Source organism: Protopterus annectens, chromosome 17.part0 (assembly GCF_019279795.1).
Source record: "Protopterus annectens isolate FY-2018-M chromosome 17.part0, PAN1.0, whole genome shotgun sequence".
NCBI classification, from domain to species: Eukaryota; Metazoa; Chordata; order Ceratodontiformes; family Protopteridae; genus Protopterus; species Protopterus annectens.
Window position 1 is genome coordinate 587,250,723 of NC_056751.1, and position 16,170 is coordinate 587,266,892.

At 39.4% G+C, this 16,170-nt stretch overlaps 1 protein-coding gene across 1 annotated transcript in view; it reads right to left on the minus strand.

Moving 5' to 3' along the window:
• EPS8L1 (EPS8 like 1) overlaps positions 1-13,917 on the minus strand; it is a 270,983-nt gene extending 257,066 nt beyond the window's left edge. The window contains exon 1 of the mRNA XM_044059439.1: positions 13,799-13,917. Coding sequence (XP_043915374.1) covers positions 13,799-13,829 — 31 coding nt within the window. The 5' untranslated portion in view covers positions 13,830-13,917. The remainder of the gene's footprint in view (positions 1-13,798) is intronic.
• Between the last annotated feature and the right edge of the window lie 2,253 nt (positions 13,918-16,170).

A 16,170-nucleotide genomic window follows, 5' to 3' on the forward strand; every position in this document is an offset into this window, starting at 1 on the left:
TAGAGTGTCACTAATAAGAGCTCTGGGCCAGTACTATGATGCCATTTGTCCCACCTGTGTGGCATTACTACAGTGTAACTTGTACCAGCTGTGGGACATTGCTATAATGCCACTTGTCCCACCTGTGTACAATTACCATACAGCTACTTGTCCCAGCTGTGTACCTTTACTATAGTGCCACTTGTCCCAGCTGTGCCATTACTATAGTGGTACTTGTCCCAGCTGTATACCGTTACTGTAGTGCCACTTGTCCCAAGTCTGTGCCATTACTATAGTGCTACTTGTCCCAGCTGTGTGCCACTGTTGATAAATAACAAGGAAAAGGTACTTTTGTCTAATTTTACTGTTCATAACCAGCTAAGCATGTTTATTGAAAACCAGGGAGTTGAAGTTGATGGACTGCTCAACAATTTAAATGACCATCCTGTAATAATAACTAACTTTGATGCTGATGGACTATTTAATGACTTAAATCACCACCCTATAATAGTAACTAATTCTGAGGATGATTTCAAAATTTTTAACTACTCATCGTTCGAGGTTGGTCAGGACCTAGCTAACTTTTCAGCTAAGGGTCTAACTTTTGTATCCAACAGAAAACCAGATATTTTCAGACTGATTTAAAATTATTTGTGTGCAAATTAAATTTGAAATTACTATTTCCATTGGACAATATGCCAAGGAGCGACTATGTAGTCAGTAGTACTTTCAATCCCCCACTGCACCCTATCTTGGAATGTATTGAAAAAGTATGTGAGATTGATTTTAGAGAAGTGATTATCCGGAGTAGTAACAATGAAAGTAATAACATGCTGAACGAGGAATGGGAAATGTTGAACAGCTTATGAAATGCTGGTGTGAGAGTGTTAAAAGCTGACAAGGGTGGCGGACTGGTATTTTGTGGTGGAATTGATTATATCAAAAGGATGACTACAGTGCTAAACACTGATACTTATACTCCAGTTTCATTGAATGAGTTGAATGGGGCCTATCAGTGTATTAATTCATTTTTGAATGACTTATTTATTGAGGGTTGTATAGACTTGAATTTGTTTAATTACCTTTCTATGCCCTCCCGTAGAGTACCTGTAATATTTGGGATCCCCAAGATCCATAAAGGTCTGGGGGATCCACCACTAAGGCCAATAGTAAATGGCAGTGGCTCTATTACTTATTCTATGGCAAAATATGTTGATGGTCTTTTACAGAAATATGTTGCTAGGAACCATACTTATGTAAAGACTCTTGGTAATTTTTGGCAAGTTTAAACACAGTAAAATTTGAGGAGGAGTATAATTTTGCTACTATCGATGTAAAGGATTTATATACGGCCATTCCTTGGGAGGAAGGTGTTGAATGGGTTTGCTTGTTATTGACGAACAGAGGCACCCTGAACCATGAAATATCATTAATTCAGGAATTGTTAGAAGTTATATTAGCTAATAATTATGTTATGTTTGACAATATGTATTATGTTCAGAATCAAGGTGTAGCCATGGGGGCTCCCCTGTTGGTGTCAGTTTGTCAAATCTTGTCATGGCTTATTGGGAGGGTCAATATATCCACCATCAGTTAAATGAATATCGTCAGTACATTCATTATTACACAAGATTTCTTGATGATATTTTTGTGGTGTTTAAGGCTTTTTGAATTATTGTAATAACACAACAGATTTCCTTTCTTTTACTTATTCTTTTAATGAGGAATGCATTGCTTTCCTTGATGTCGATCTTCGAAAGGATCGAATGGGTGGTTGTTATTCAGCCAGCATTCACAGGAAGGAGACATACTCCAATTCTTTTCTTCATTTTACCAGTGCACATCCTTACCATCAGAACAAATCAGTAGTTAAGGGCCAATTGGTGAGGGCTGCATGTATGTGTACAACTAATATTGATTTTGATTTGGAGTGTGATTTTTTTTATTGAATTTATTTTTGAGGAGGGGTTACCCACTACCTTTCCTTCAGGATTTAGTGGATGTGGTAAAAATCAAGAGCGGAAATGACCATTTTAGGGCTATTTTAAGTAATATTGAATCTATTGTTCCAAGTACACGAAATAGTATAAGGGCGGATAGTGCTAGCTATACTACCTCTTTTATCACTCCTTTTAATAGTGACAGTAAATTCATTAGATCAATACTTAATAAGAACTGGAATTTGGTTCAGGCTGATGAACGATTGGATAAACTTGGTAAATGTCCAAGGGTTATCTTTAGGAGAGCTAACAACTTGAAAGGTTTATTGGAATATAGATTTTTATCTGTTTCCAGAACGGTAGGGATGTATAAATTTGAATCTTGCAGTTATTGTAAATTTATGCAAGTTGGTAATTCCTTTACCATCCTGGGTAAGAAATTTAGTGTTAAAGCGAGATACAATTGTAACTCTAGCTGGGTGGTCTATTTGGCCCAGTGTCAGTCTTGCCCCTGTTTTTATGTTGGCAAGACTGACAGGAAATTAAGAGAACAGTGTGTATGTGCATTTATATTGTATAAGAAAGGGTAAAATGGAAAACACTCTGGCCAAGCATATAAGGGAACATAATAACCATTCATTTTTGTTTCGAGTTATCAATCAAATTCCTTTGGATGTTAGGGGTGGGTCCCTATTCCTTATTATTGGAAGAAAAGGAGTTGAGATGGCAGGTTCAGACTAGGGCTTATGCAAGACCTGGCTTAAATGATGTTTGGTCTATAGCCTGTATTTTGAAGTTGAGAAGCCTCACAAGATGAAATGTCAGCTATATTTATGAAATATGAATGTGCAATAATCTACATTATATACTTGGTATTATGTTAGTAAATGGGATTTTAAATGTTGGCTTTATAGGTTTTTTGAATTAATATTTCTTTAATATGGTGTTCATTTACTCTAAGTGTTAATTGATTTTATCATGTGTTTCAGAGGAAGGGTATTTAAATGAATTATGGGATGTTATTTTGTTTATCTGATGAAGTTGGATTAATAAATCTGACAAAAGTGCTAATAATCAAGTGACCATGTGTGCTTTGTTACATTTTTGTTTATTTACTAGTTTGTGTTGTTTTTTCTTTATTTTGCCATTACTATTGTGCCACCTGCCCAAGCTGTGTGTCATCAGTACAGTGCCATTAGTGCCAGCTGTCAGCCATTAGTATAATGTCACTTGTCCCACATGTCTGCCATTACTATAGTGCCACTTGTCCCAGCTGTGCGCCAGTTGTCCCAGCTGTGTGTCATTACTATAGTGCCACTTGTTCAAGCTATGTGCCTTTATTATAGTACCACTTTTCCAAGCTGTGTGCCATTACTACAGTGCCATTTGTCCCACCTGTGTGCTTTACTATAGTGCCACTTGCCCTTGCTTTGTGCCATTACAGTATTCCACTTGTCCAAACTGTGTGCCATTATCATAGTGTCTCTCGATCCAGCTGTGTACCATTACTATAGTGCCAATTGTCCCAGCTGTGTGGCATTACTGTAATGCCACTTCTTCAAGTGGTGTCATTGCTATAGTGTCACTTGTCCTAGCTGTGTGACATTAATATAGTGACACTTGCCCAAGCTGTGTGTCATTACTATAGTACCACTTGTTCCAGTTGTGTGCCATTACTATAGTGTCACTTGTACCAGCTGTGTGCCATTTATATAGTGCCACTTGCCCAAGCTGTGTGTCATTAGTATACTGCCATTAGTATGAGATGTGTGCCAGTATTATAATGCCACTTGTCCCACCTGTGTGCCATTACTTTAGTAACACTTGTCTCAGCTGTGTGCCATTTATATAGTGCCACTTGACCAAGCTGTATATCATTACTATAGTGCCATTTATACCAGCTGTGTGCCACTGCTATAATGCCACTTGTCCCATGTGTGTGCCATTACTGTAGTGCTACTTGTCCCAGCTGTGTGCCATTACTATAGTGCCACTTGTTCAAGCTATATGTCATTACTATAGTTCCACTTGTTCAAGCTATGTGTCATTACTACAGTGCCATTTGTCTCAGATGTGTGCCATTACTATAGTGCTACTTGTCCCAGCTGTGTGCCATTATTATAGTGCCACTTGTTCAAGCTATATGTCATTACTATAGTTACACTTGTTCAAGCTATGTGTCATTACTACAGTGCCATTTGTCTCAGATGTGTGCCATTACTATAGTGCTACTTGTCCCAGCTGTGTGCCATTATTACGGTGCCACTTGTCCAAGCTGTGTGTCATTACTGCAGTGCCACTAGTATAAGATGTGTGCCAGTACTATAATGCCACTTGCCATTACTATAGTGAAACTTGTCCCAGCTGTGTGCCATTTATACAGTGCCACTTAAACAAGCTGCATATCACTGCTATAGTGTCATTAATACTAGTTGTGTGCCACTACTATAATGCCACTTGTCCCATGTGTGTGCCATTACTATAGTGCCACTTGTCCCAGCTGTGTGCCATTATTATAGTGCCACTTGTCCAAACTGTGTGTCATTACTATAGCACCACTTTTTCAAGCTGTGTGCCAGTACTGTAGTGCTAGCTGCCCCAGCTGTGCACCATTACTATAGTACCCCTTGTTCAAGCTATGTGCCATTATTATAGTGCCACTTGTCCAAGCTGTGTGCCATTACTATAGTGCCACTTTCCCAAGCCTTGTGCCATTATTATATTCCACTTGTCCAAACTGTGTGCCATTACCATAGTGTCACTTGATCAAGCTGTTACCATTACTATAGTGCCACTTTTCTCAGCTGTGTGGCATTACTATAGTGCTACTTATCCTAGCTGTGTGCCATTACTTTAGTACCAGTTGTTCCAGCTGTGTGCCATTACTACAGTGCCACTTGTCCCAGCTGTGTGCAATTTATATAATGCCACTTATCCAAGCTGTGTGTCATTATTAGAATGCCATTACTATAGTGCCACTTGTCCCATGTGTGTCCATGACTAATGTGCCACTTGTCCCAGCTGTGTGCCATTACTGTATTGCCACTTGTCCAAGCTGTGTGTCATTACTATAGTGCCACTAGTACCAGCTGTGGCCCAGTACTATGATGCGACTTGTCCAGTCTGTGTGGCATTATAACTTCACTTGTACCAGCTGTGGGCCATTACTATAATGGCACTTGTCCCACTTGTGTGCCATTACTATAGTGGTACTTGTCCCAGCTGTGTGCCATTACTTCAGTGCTACTTATCCCAGCTGTGTGCCCTTACTATTGTGCCACCTGTCCAAGCTGTGTGTCATTACTGCAGTGCCACTAGTATGAGCTGTGGGCTAGTACTGTTATGCCACATGTCCCACCTGTGTATTATTACTGTAGTGACACTTGTCCCAGCTGTGTGCCATTTATATAGTGCCACTTGTCCAAGCTGTATGCCATTACTATAGTGCCATTAGTACTAGCTGTGTGTCATTACTATAATGCCACTTGTCCCATGTGTGTGCCATTATCATACTGCCACTTGTCCAAGCTGTGTGCTGTTACTACAGTGCCACTTGTCCCACCTGTGTGTCATTACTATAGTGCTACTTGCCCTAGCTCTGTGCCATTACTATATTCCACTTCTTCAAACCTGTGTGCCATTACCATAGTGTCACTTGATCAAGCTGTGTTCCACTACTATAGTGCCACTTGTCTCAGCTGTGTGGCATTACTATAATGCCACTTGTTCAAGCTGTGTCATTGCTATAATTCCACTTGTCCTAGCTCTGTGCCATTACTATAGTGCCACTTGCCCTAGCTCTGTGTCATTACTATATTCCACTTGCTCAAACTGTGTGCCATTACCATAGTGTCATTTGATCAAGCTGTGTACAATTACTATAGTGCCACTTGTCTCAGCTGTGTGGGATTACTATAATGCCACTTGTTCAAGCTGTGTCATTGCTATAGTGCCACTTGTTCTAGCTGTGTGTCATTACTATAATACCACTTGTTCCAGCTGTGTGCCATTTATATAGTGCCACTTGTCCCAGCAGTGTGCCATTACTTTAGTGCCACTTGTTCAAGCTGTATGTCATTATTATAGTGCCACTGGTACCAGCTGTGACCCAGTACTATAATGTGACTTGTCCCACCTGTGTGGCATTACTATAGTGCCACTAGTACCAGCTGTGGTCCAGTACTGTAATGTGACTTGTCCCAGCTGTGTGCCATTACTATAGTGCTACTTGTCCCAGCTGTTTGCCATTACTGTAGTGCCACTTGTCCCAACTGTTTGCCATTACTGTAGTGCCACTTGTCCCACCTGTGTGCCATTGCTAAAGTACCACTTGTTCAAGCTGTATGCCATTACTGTAGTACTACTTGCCCAGCTGCATGCCATTACAGTAGTGCTACTTGTTCCAGCTGTGTGCCATTACTATAGTGTCACTTGTCCCAGCTGTGTCATTACTACAGTGCCATTAGTACCAGCTGTATACCATTGCTGTAATGCCAATTGTCCCACATGTGTACCATTACTATAGTGCCACTTGTCTCAGCTCTGTGCCATTAATACAGTGCTACTTGGTCAAGCTGTGTGTCCTATTTATAGTGCCACTAGTACCAGCTGTGGGCCATTAATATAATGGCACTTGTCTCACCTTTGTGCCATTACTATAGTGTCACTTGTCCCAGCTGTGTGCCATTACTATGGTGCTACTTGTCCCAGCTATGTGCCATTACTACAGTACCACTTATCCCAGCTGTGTGCCATTACTACAGTGGAATTTGTCCCAGCTGTGTGTCAGTACTATAGTGCCACTTGTACCATTACTATAGTGCTTCTTATGCCAGCTGTGTGGCGTTACTATAATGCCACTTGTTCATGCTGTGTGCCATTACTATAGTGCTACATCTCTCAGCTGTGTGCCATTATTATAGTGCTACTTGTCCCAGCTGTTTGCCATTACTATAGTGCCACTTCTCCCAGCTGTGTGCCATTACTATAGTGCTACTTGTCCCAGGTGTGTGCCATTACTATAGTGGTAATTATCTCAGCTGTTTGCCATTAATATAGTGCCATTTGTCCCAGCTGTGTGGCATTACTATAATGCCACTTGTTCAAGCTGTGTGCCATTAGTATAGTGCCACTCATCCAAGGTGTGTGCCATTACTACAGTACCACTTGTTCAAGCTTTGTGACATTACTGTAGTACCACTTGTTACACCTGTGTGCCATTACTATAGTGTTGCTTGTCCCAGCTGGTTGCCATTATTACAGTCTCACTTGCCTGAGCTTTGTGCCATAACTGTAATTCCACTTGTCCCAGTTGTATGCCATTACTATAGTACCACTTGTCCCAGCTTTGTGCAATTATTGTAGTGCCCCTTGTGACAATTGTCCAAGCTGTGTGTCATTACTATAGTGCCACAAGTACCAGCTGTGGGCCAGTACTATAATGCTACTTGTCCCACCTGTGTGGCATTACTATAGTATCACTTGTACCAACTGTGGGCTATTACTATAATGGCACTTGTCTCACCTGTATGCCATTGCTGTAGTAGCAGTTTTCCCAGCTGTGTGCCATTATTACAGTGCCACTTGGCCCAGCTGTATGCCATTACTACACTGCCCCTTGTCCCAGCTGAGGGCAATTACTGTAGTGCCACTTATCCCAGCTGTGTACCATTACTATAGTGCCAGAAGTACCAGCTGTGGGTCGTACTGTAATGCTACTTGTCCCACCTGTGTGGCATTAATATAGTACCACTTGTCCCATCTGTGTGCCACTACTATATTGCCACTTGTCCAAGCTGTGTGCCATTACTACAGTGCCACTAGTACCAGCTGTGGACCAACACTATAATGCCACTTGTCCCACCTGTGTGACATTACTATAGTGGCACTTGTCCCAGCTGTGTGCCATTACTATAGTGCTACTTGTCCCAACTGTGTGCCATTACTACAGTGGAATTTGTCCCAGCTACATTACATTACTATAGTGCCACTTCTCCCAGCTTTGTGCCATTACTCTAGTGCTACTTGTCCCAGGTGTGTGCCATTACTATAGTGGTACTTATTCCAGGTGTTTGCCATTACTATAGTGCCACTGAGGGGAAGTGCTCTTTAGAGTATGTCAATAGATGTTAGCAGTCAATAGTGCAACAAGCTATAATGCCTTCCACACATTTAGACCAGCTACTACGCAGGCATGGACTAAAGGTGGCAGTGTCTCAGTTTTCATCAACAATAAATATACCTCCAGGCTGTTCAAACAGGATAATTCACTTGAGCTTCTCTACATTCAAATCACCACAGACAAAATGTCATACCACTTCCCTGCAAGCTATAGGTTCCCCTCTATGACCCAGGAAACCAATAATACGTATTTAAACTTATTGGAAACACTCACCATCCAACCCAATACCATATTCATGGGCGAAGCTAATGACCCTAGTATTAACTGGGAACCATATACTACATCAAATGCAGAGGCACAGAGCTTCGTGGATTTTGTAAACACAAATTCACTGGACCAGATTGTCAAAACATCGACCAGTGGTACAAACAGTGAATGTGGTCCTTACTAATATGGGATAGTATTGCACATCCTCTAGTGTAATGTCCTCTCTGGTAAAGGCAGACCACAAAACAGTCACTTTTGAAGTAAAAATAAAACCTGGGACCCCATCTATCCCTGGAATGTTCAGAAATTACTCTAAGGCTAACTTCCTACTATTAAGTGATAAGCCAGCAAAATTTCAAGCCCCCATAAACCCTGAGAACACTGCTGCCTACATGGAACTGTTCACAGAAACTCTATACAAGCACATTAACAGATGCGTAGAGGCAACTCTACCCACTGGGAATAAGTACAGGACTAACTCAACAAACAAGCCAACCCTGGTGGAGTCACAACATCAATAACCTAATTTACAGAAATAAGAAAATCATGGCAAAAATTTGAAAGTGTAGCACCCAGTAGGATGAAAGCACTCTCATCAAGCTAAACAAACAATTCAGAGGAAAAAATAGTCTACCAAGGCCAAATTTTAGGTAAACCTGGCCTGTCAGGCCAAGGACAACCACAAGGCATTCTTTAGCCATGCCCACAATTTTAAAGGCAATTCACAATTATGTGTAGAACTTGTTGTTAATGGAGGCACTTACATTCAGCCAGAAGACATAGCAAACCTACTGGTAGACAACGTCATTTCTAACTTTAACCCTCTCTCTCATTCAACCTTCTCTCAGGAAATACCATCGAACATAACTCCCCCTGTTATCACTAGGGAACAGGTCGTCAGTGCTCTCTCTAAGGCCAAGAACAGTGCATCAATGGGCAAAGACAAAATCCTAGCATGTCTTCTAAATAGCATGAAAGACAAAATCCCAGGATGTCTTCTAAATAGCAGGAACATGACCTATCAGGCCATCTGGAATCACTATATAACTGTAGCCTCCAAACAGGCTTTGTGCACAAAGGTGAGCCATCTACAGACTCTGGAAACTACAGACCCATAAATCTCTCCAGTCTTGTATTGCAAGACATGGAAATAATCAATAATGACATAGTAAACCTCCAGATGCTGGACCTGACCCAGTTTGGTTTCATCAAGGGTAGACTATGCCTACTCAGCCTGGTGGATTTCTTTTAGAAGGTCACCAAAGCAATGGATGAGGGTAAAATGGTTCACACTGCTTACCTTGACCTGGCCAAAGCATTTGACACAATACCTCACTCAGACATTGTTGACAAACTCAAGAGGTTAGGTATAAACCCTTATGACACCTGTGGATATCCAGCTGGCTTATAGGAAGGACTCAGGAAGTTATAACTAGGACTCCTACCTCTACAAAGAAGCGAGTCACAAGCAGAGTCCCTTGGGAAATGGTCCTGAGACCGCTGTTTTTTTGGCATTTACTTCTCTGAAGTTAAGACCAATGTCAAGGGCCTCTGGCTGACCAAATTTGCAGACAATTGTAAATTAGGTTTAGTTATAGAATCCTCCACTGATACTAATGCTCTCTAGGAAAGGCTGATGCAGACAAATAACTTGTGCCAGAGCCGTGGACAAAAAATGAATGCCAAGAAATGCATAGTACTATCTTTTGGGAAGTAATCCACCCCAATAACTGTCATATTGACAATACACACCTAAGATTTGACCCAGTAGTCAGGGGTTTGGGGGCACATATGGACAGTAGTCTAGCCTTTGACCATCACATTTTTACAGTAGTGAGGAAATCACTCTATGTTTTATAAACAAAGGTATGGCATCTAGGTGAAAGGAGGTCATTGTTCCACTGTATTCAGTATTCATCAGACCTATCATTGAGTGCAATGCCCCCTTTGGGATGTACATAACTAGGCACATCCAACAACTGGAATGTCCACAGAGGTTCCTCACTAAAAGAAGACAGGGTGTAAGTAACGTCCTTTACAGACCACCTTAAAGCCATATCCCTGTATTATGTCTCCTACAGGCTATTGAGGAGAGATCTATGCCTGGCATACCCCACCTTGATGAACCTCCAGCATGTCTGCAAAACAAATAGCACCAGAATTACCCATTCTAAAGTCATAAAACTTGCCTGTGATATAAACAGGACCTGCTGGAGAGGCAGGTATATATCCCAGTGACTACCCTTTCTCTGGAACAGGCTAATTATCCATGTGAAGCAGAGCTCCTCCTAACTCAGTTCAAGATGGAGAACAGGAAATTCATCCCTGGTTTGGCACCTATGTCTCTAATAGACATAGGCAGCCTGTAAATGTTTCATCTCCCAAGTCATGCTTACATTTACCAAGGGTACCGGAACTTGCCAGAGATTTGTGATGCATGACTATACTTAAAAATGCCCTTGTGGTCATTTACCAAGTACACACCTATGGACAGAGAGCACATATAGTATTATATACAGATAGTATAGTAAATTTGAAATGTATACATATCAGACAGTAAATTATAATAAATGCAGGACACCAAGAAATAATGAGCAGAGTTAGCAGTTTTAAGAAGAAAAATGAAAATCAGATCAAGCATCGTAAAATATTTACAGTTTATGTATTTATACCATCAGGTCATAGTAACAGATTGACATTCTTTAAGGATAAATGAACATTAAAGCAATAATAATACATTTTAAGAAAAAAAATCATTTTGTGGCTAAATTCACCACATATGTGCAGTATGCACTTAGCAGATAATATAAGGTCTGTAAGAGTATCCTAAACCTCCAGTAGTGGAGGCTCATGGGATATATGCAAATTACCCATTAAGAACATGCCAGTTTTTCATCTGCATGGTTTCTGAATGTCCATGGCTTTTTACTTTTTAAGTCTGCATGGGTACAGTCATGCCATTCGTGCCAATAAAAACACATGACCATGGGAACTCTCCTGTTAGCCAGACCTTTGACAGCATGGGGAATCCCAGTCATTTTAGCTTTTGTTGGGCTACTTACACTTTTTATTCTCTACAATTCTTTCTTTGCTTTTAAATGGTGTATTTAATTGATAAACAATGGAAATGGGAGTTAGTAGTGCTGGTTGCTTAAAAGGTAAAAACAGCCATTCCAGCTACATGAAAACACAAAAAGATCACCCTAACATGTTTTCAGTCTGTTGCAATTGTGACAAATACTGATAGATGCAAAGCTGGCATTTAAACATAACCCAGCAAGACTGCTATACCTTTACTGGTCATGTCTGGTATTCTATAGTGCAATGGCATCTCAAAAATAAACCTATTAATACTTCTTTGTCAGTGCTTCACCTCAATGAAGTAGTGTGCTTAATGAAGTTTGTGTTGAGACATCATTTCAAAATTCTTGGATTTGGAAGCTGAAAACAAAACCAGTTACAAGTCAACATTCTTTTCTCCTTGAGATGACAAGCTCCACTGTTTATTAAACAGTCACTAAGACGTACATACACTAGAAATTAAACATAATACTGGGCCTCACAAAATCTTTATGGCCATATATGGCAGAACAGCAAAATCAAGGGAAAAGAAATGTACTACTCTGTGATTTTATCATATATTCATCTCACATAAATTGTGTGAACAAACATGCCTAGCACCGTAGTCCTGTAATATACTTTAGTTGTGTCATTACTGCTTTTGTGTTACAATAGCTATCCTTGACAGAAGGGGTTAACATGTTTAAGGTGCCTGCCTTACAGACACAAGGGCAAGGTTTGATTCTCAAATGGAATAATTGGCCAGGCTTAAAATGACCCCCAAGGGCAGTTAGCTTAGTATCCAGCTAGGAACCTATGAACAAGTGGTTACCAACACTCTTCAGTCTCTTAGGGGTCTGTTATGGCTTGACGTCATCAGCTGTCAACTAACATCAATATCTGTGGGAAACATGGCAGTGATGGTGTTCTGAGAGTTTAGATTTTAAGGAGATTTTCAGGCTACGTGCACCACAAAATAGGATCAGAAAAGTGACTTTGAACACAGGAAGCACAACTATGTTATCTAGTTTTAAGACAGGTGCATGCCCGAACTGCACTCATCTCCTTTCTTTATTACTTTCTTTAATGTCATTTTTTCTGAATGTGTGTCATCAATTAAAACTATCTTCTCATGTCTTTTAAAAGAATGGCTATACATTTGGCAAGATTTTATCAAAAGTGGAATTTAAATGTTAAATCCATACAACATTTTCTGAAATTTTAAGAGAGACACAGAAAAAGATCAACACGTTTTTAGTCCTTGTTAATTTTCTTCCATTACACAGTATTATATTATTCTCATAGAAACAAGTCTTGTGTTGGTTAAATGTACTTTGAAAAAATGTGCACAAGCCATCAGCACAGCACAAAAGGTTTCTTTAACATGCGGTTCTTATTTTAGAAATAAGTAACACATACAAACAATTTCCCATCTTAAATACTATTATTTTACATAGATGTGTCAAAGGAGGCCAGTCACTGTCTGAACGCTCAGGTCTGTTAAATACAAATGCAAACACAGGAGGTGTATATGCTTCAGAAAAAAAAACTGCAATGAATCATCACTAATTCTAGTTCACAGATGACAATATCAGCAATATTTATCATGAACAGCACTAGTTTGAAAGGCAAATAAAATAAGAATCTACTCAGGTCATTCAGTGAACAAAGGACTATGACACTTTCTCCCAGGTCAATACATTGCTCAGTACTAAACTGACCACTATGAAATGTCTCCCTTTGCACTTCAATTTTATCATGTTTATCAATTTTTAATCCCACCTCTATCCACATAACCCAATTTCACTTTACTGGCATGAATAACAGCTGTAGAAAAATATTTTACAAGATAATACCTAAACTCCAATTCAGCAACAGAATAGGCTGCAGCCAAATCCCATCCTGAACGTAATGTAAATTATTTTGTAGCAGTTTATTTACTAAAATAGTGAATTAATGAAAGAAGACTTTAAAAAGGTTCTAGAGAATGACAATATCTTGCACTTAAATTTGTCTCAAACCTGTTAGCAGTCTAGACGTAAATCTGTTTTGATAAATCAAAACAGATTACAAGTTGCTGAGATTCATAATTTACAATGAAATTCACACCCAGTTTTACACACACTGCTTACACTTTAGAGATTAGTTTGTCTTGGCAGTTTAAGGTTAACAGGTGATTTATATACAGTAACAGTTCAGCATTGTTTCGCGGTAGGACAATGCTCTGCATTTCTTTCAAAACTGTTTTATACATTTCAAGCACTATGTACTAAAAGTTTTCTTTCGAAGGACCATGGTGGTATTCACTACATTCTTAACTGGACAGCTTTAGATGTCTAACTTTCTACAACTAGATATCAAACGAGATGTTTTACAGACTCAAATAGGGTAATCAGAAATTAAATGAAATATAAAAGAACATCTTCCTTACCTAGTTCTGGAGAATCAAAAGGCACGTCCATTGAGAGTTTATTTGGAAAACAAAATAATTTAAAATAACTTCATACACTGAAAGACAGTCACAAACCTCTCCTAGATACTTGTACAGTCTCTTAACTTCCTACAACCAGGAAGAACCTGTTTATCTAGAAGGAGGAGATGAGTGTTTAACTCTTTCCCACCTGCAGTTTCTGAAAATGGGGTGTGACAGACCTAACTCATTTAAATAACAGTATGCCAGTCCCTGAGTTTCAAAATCAATTTCCTAAACTGAGAAATTGTCTCAATGAGTCACTGATAAGCAGGCGTTGCTCCCTACTTTAACCAATATTTTTTGTTTTGTAGAAACACAGTAACAAAGAGTCTGTTATCAGACAAATCCTATTGTTTTGTGTTGCTTGGTTAATCTTCTACTAAATCAATGTGCAAGTAAAATGGTATGCATAAACATGTGACCACAGATTTAGTCAAATAAGGTGAACTTTAAATATCCTGGTTTTCTGTGAATGTGATCTAAACCCAAAGGATTCATTTATCTGATTAAGATAGCAAAACAGAGATTAGACAAAGCATCCAAATTTCAATGCATTGAATGGGATCAAGGCACCGAAATAAGAAAAAAAATAGATGTGTCTTAAGTGATGACAGCTTGGGGGGGGGGGGGGGACGACAGGTGACTGAAATGACAAAAAATTCCCTGATAACTTCCGTTTTAAATTTAATAAAATGTTAATGGGACGTAAAGCCAACAGGTCTTCTCCCCTGTAATAAATATGAACAAATGACAGACATCCATCATGCATGGCACACTTGGAGATGACATAGCGTTTCTTGCCAGCTCGGTGTGTTAAATCACTACTTTTCCATTACAGACAACAGACCAACTCCATCCTTTCAACATATGACTTCATATGAATCTGGTTTACAGCTGGAAACACAAAAGGAGCTATCGATGTCAACTTTGGCATCTGATATTATCTGAGGTCAAAATAAGTTAATATGAAGAATGTAGATGAATATAAACATTAATTCATGTTCACTTAGAACTGTTGTGGCATATCAGTGTTTAGTGAAAAATGATCTTCCTCAAACCTTAATAAGCAAAGGCATTGCATCACGATCAACGGAAGTCATAGTGCCTTTGTACTCTGCCCTCATCAGGCCTATAATTGAGTACAATGCTCCCTTCTCCAGGTACTTAACCATGAACTTACACCAACTGGGGCAGCCTCAGAGGTTTCTCAGTAAAAATTAGAAAGAGTAAGACACATGTCTTATGCAGATCGACTAAAGGCTCTATCCCTTTACTCCATCTCATATTGATTATTGAGATGGGAGATATGCCTGACCTACAAGGCATTCTCTGATCTAGCCTGATGAAAATGTTACATATTCACAAGAAAAAGTATACAAGGCTTACCTGTTCCATGGACCTGAACCTTATTTCTGACTCTAACAGAACTAGCTGAAGAGACAGATTCATATCTCAAAGACTACCTCATCTATGGAATAAATTTCTTATCTTCATAAAACAAAGCCCGTCCCTCACTCTCTTAAAAAAAATAGTTTAGAGTTTAGATAAATGGATGGAGAACCATAAATTCACTCCCAGGGTACTGCCCATGTCCCTTATATCACTGAAGGCTCCAACACAGAAAGACCCACTACCATGATACTACCCTATCTCATATTTGGGAAATTAAGATATAATATTGTCATATCCTGGGGACTATTGGCTAGGCTTGTAAAGGCTCTTGTGCCATTAGCCTAATAATCACCTCTGAACATGACTGTGCTGATGTAACTAACTTACAATAGTAACCCCATCCCCGCCTTGATTGGAATACCCTTATTGTGCCTCTTTTTTGGCATCCCTGACACACCCTTATTATTCTCCATAAGTACATACCAATCTTTGCATTCAGACACATTGACTATGTTATATTCAAGTCCAATATGTGCTTTATTAGTCTGCCTTCCATTTTTTCCATTTTCTAGTTTATTTCTGACTGTCATAATTAAAAATAAAGAAATAATGTATGAAGTAGCTTTCTCTCACTGCATTGCAAAGGCCCATCTTTTCATACCAGAATTCTAAAATACCTGATTACAAATAATCATATGGACATCCGTTTCTTCAGTTCACACTCATTTATTTCCCTCAACGAACCGTGTACTTCCTTGCTGTCTCTCTCTTTTGTTTTTCTTTTTCCTGAAGACCACTTTTCATACAGTCTGAGCGGATATGAAGAAGTGGAAGCATTTTACAAAAACAAAGCTACAATGATAAAGGAGTCTAATGAAAATGCACACAAAGCAGCTAGATAAGCTAAATAGATGGTAACAGCATTATTTGTTCCAACT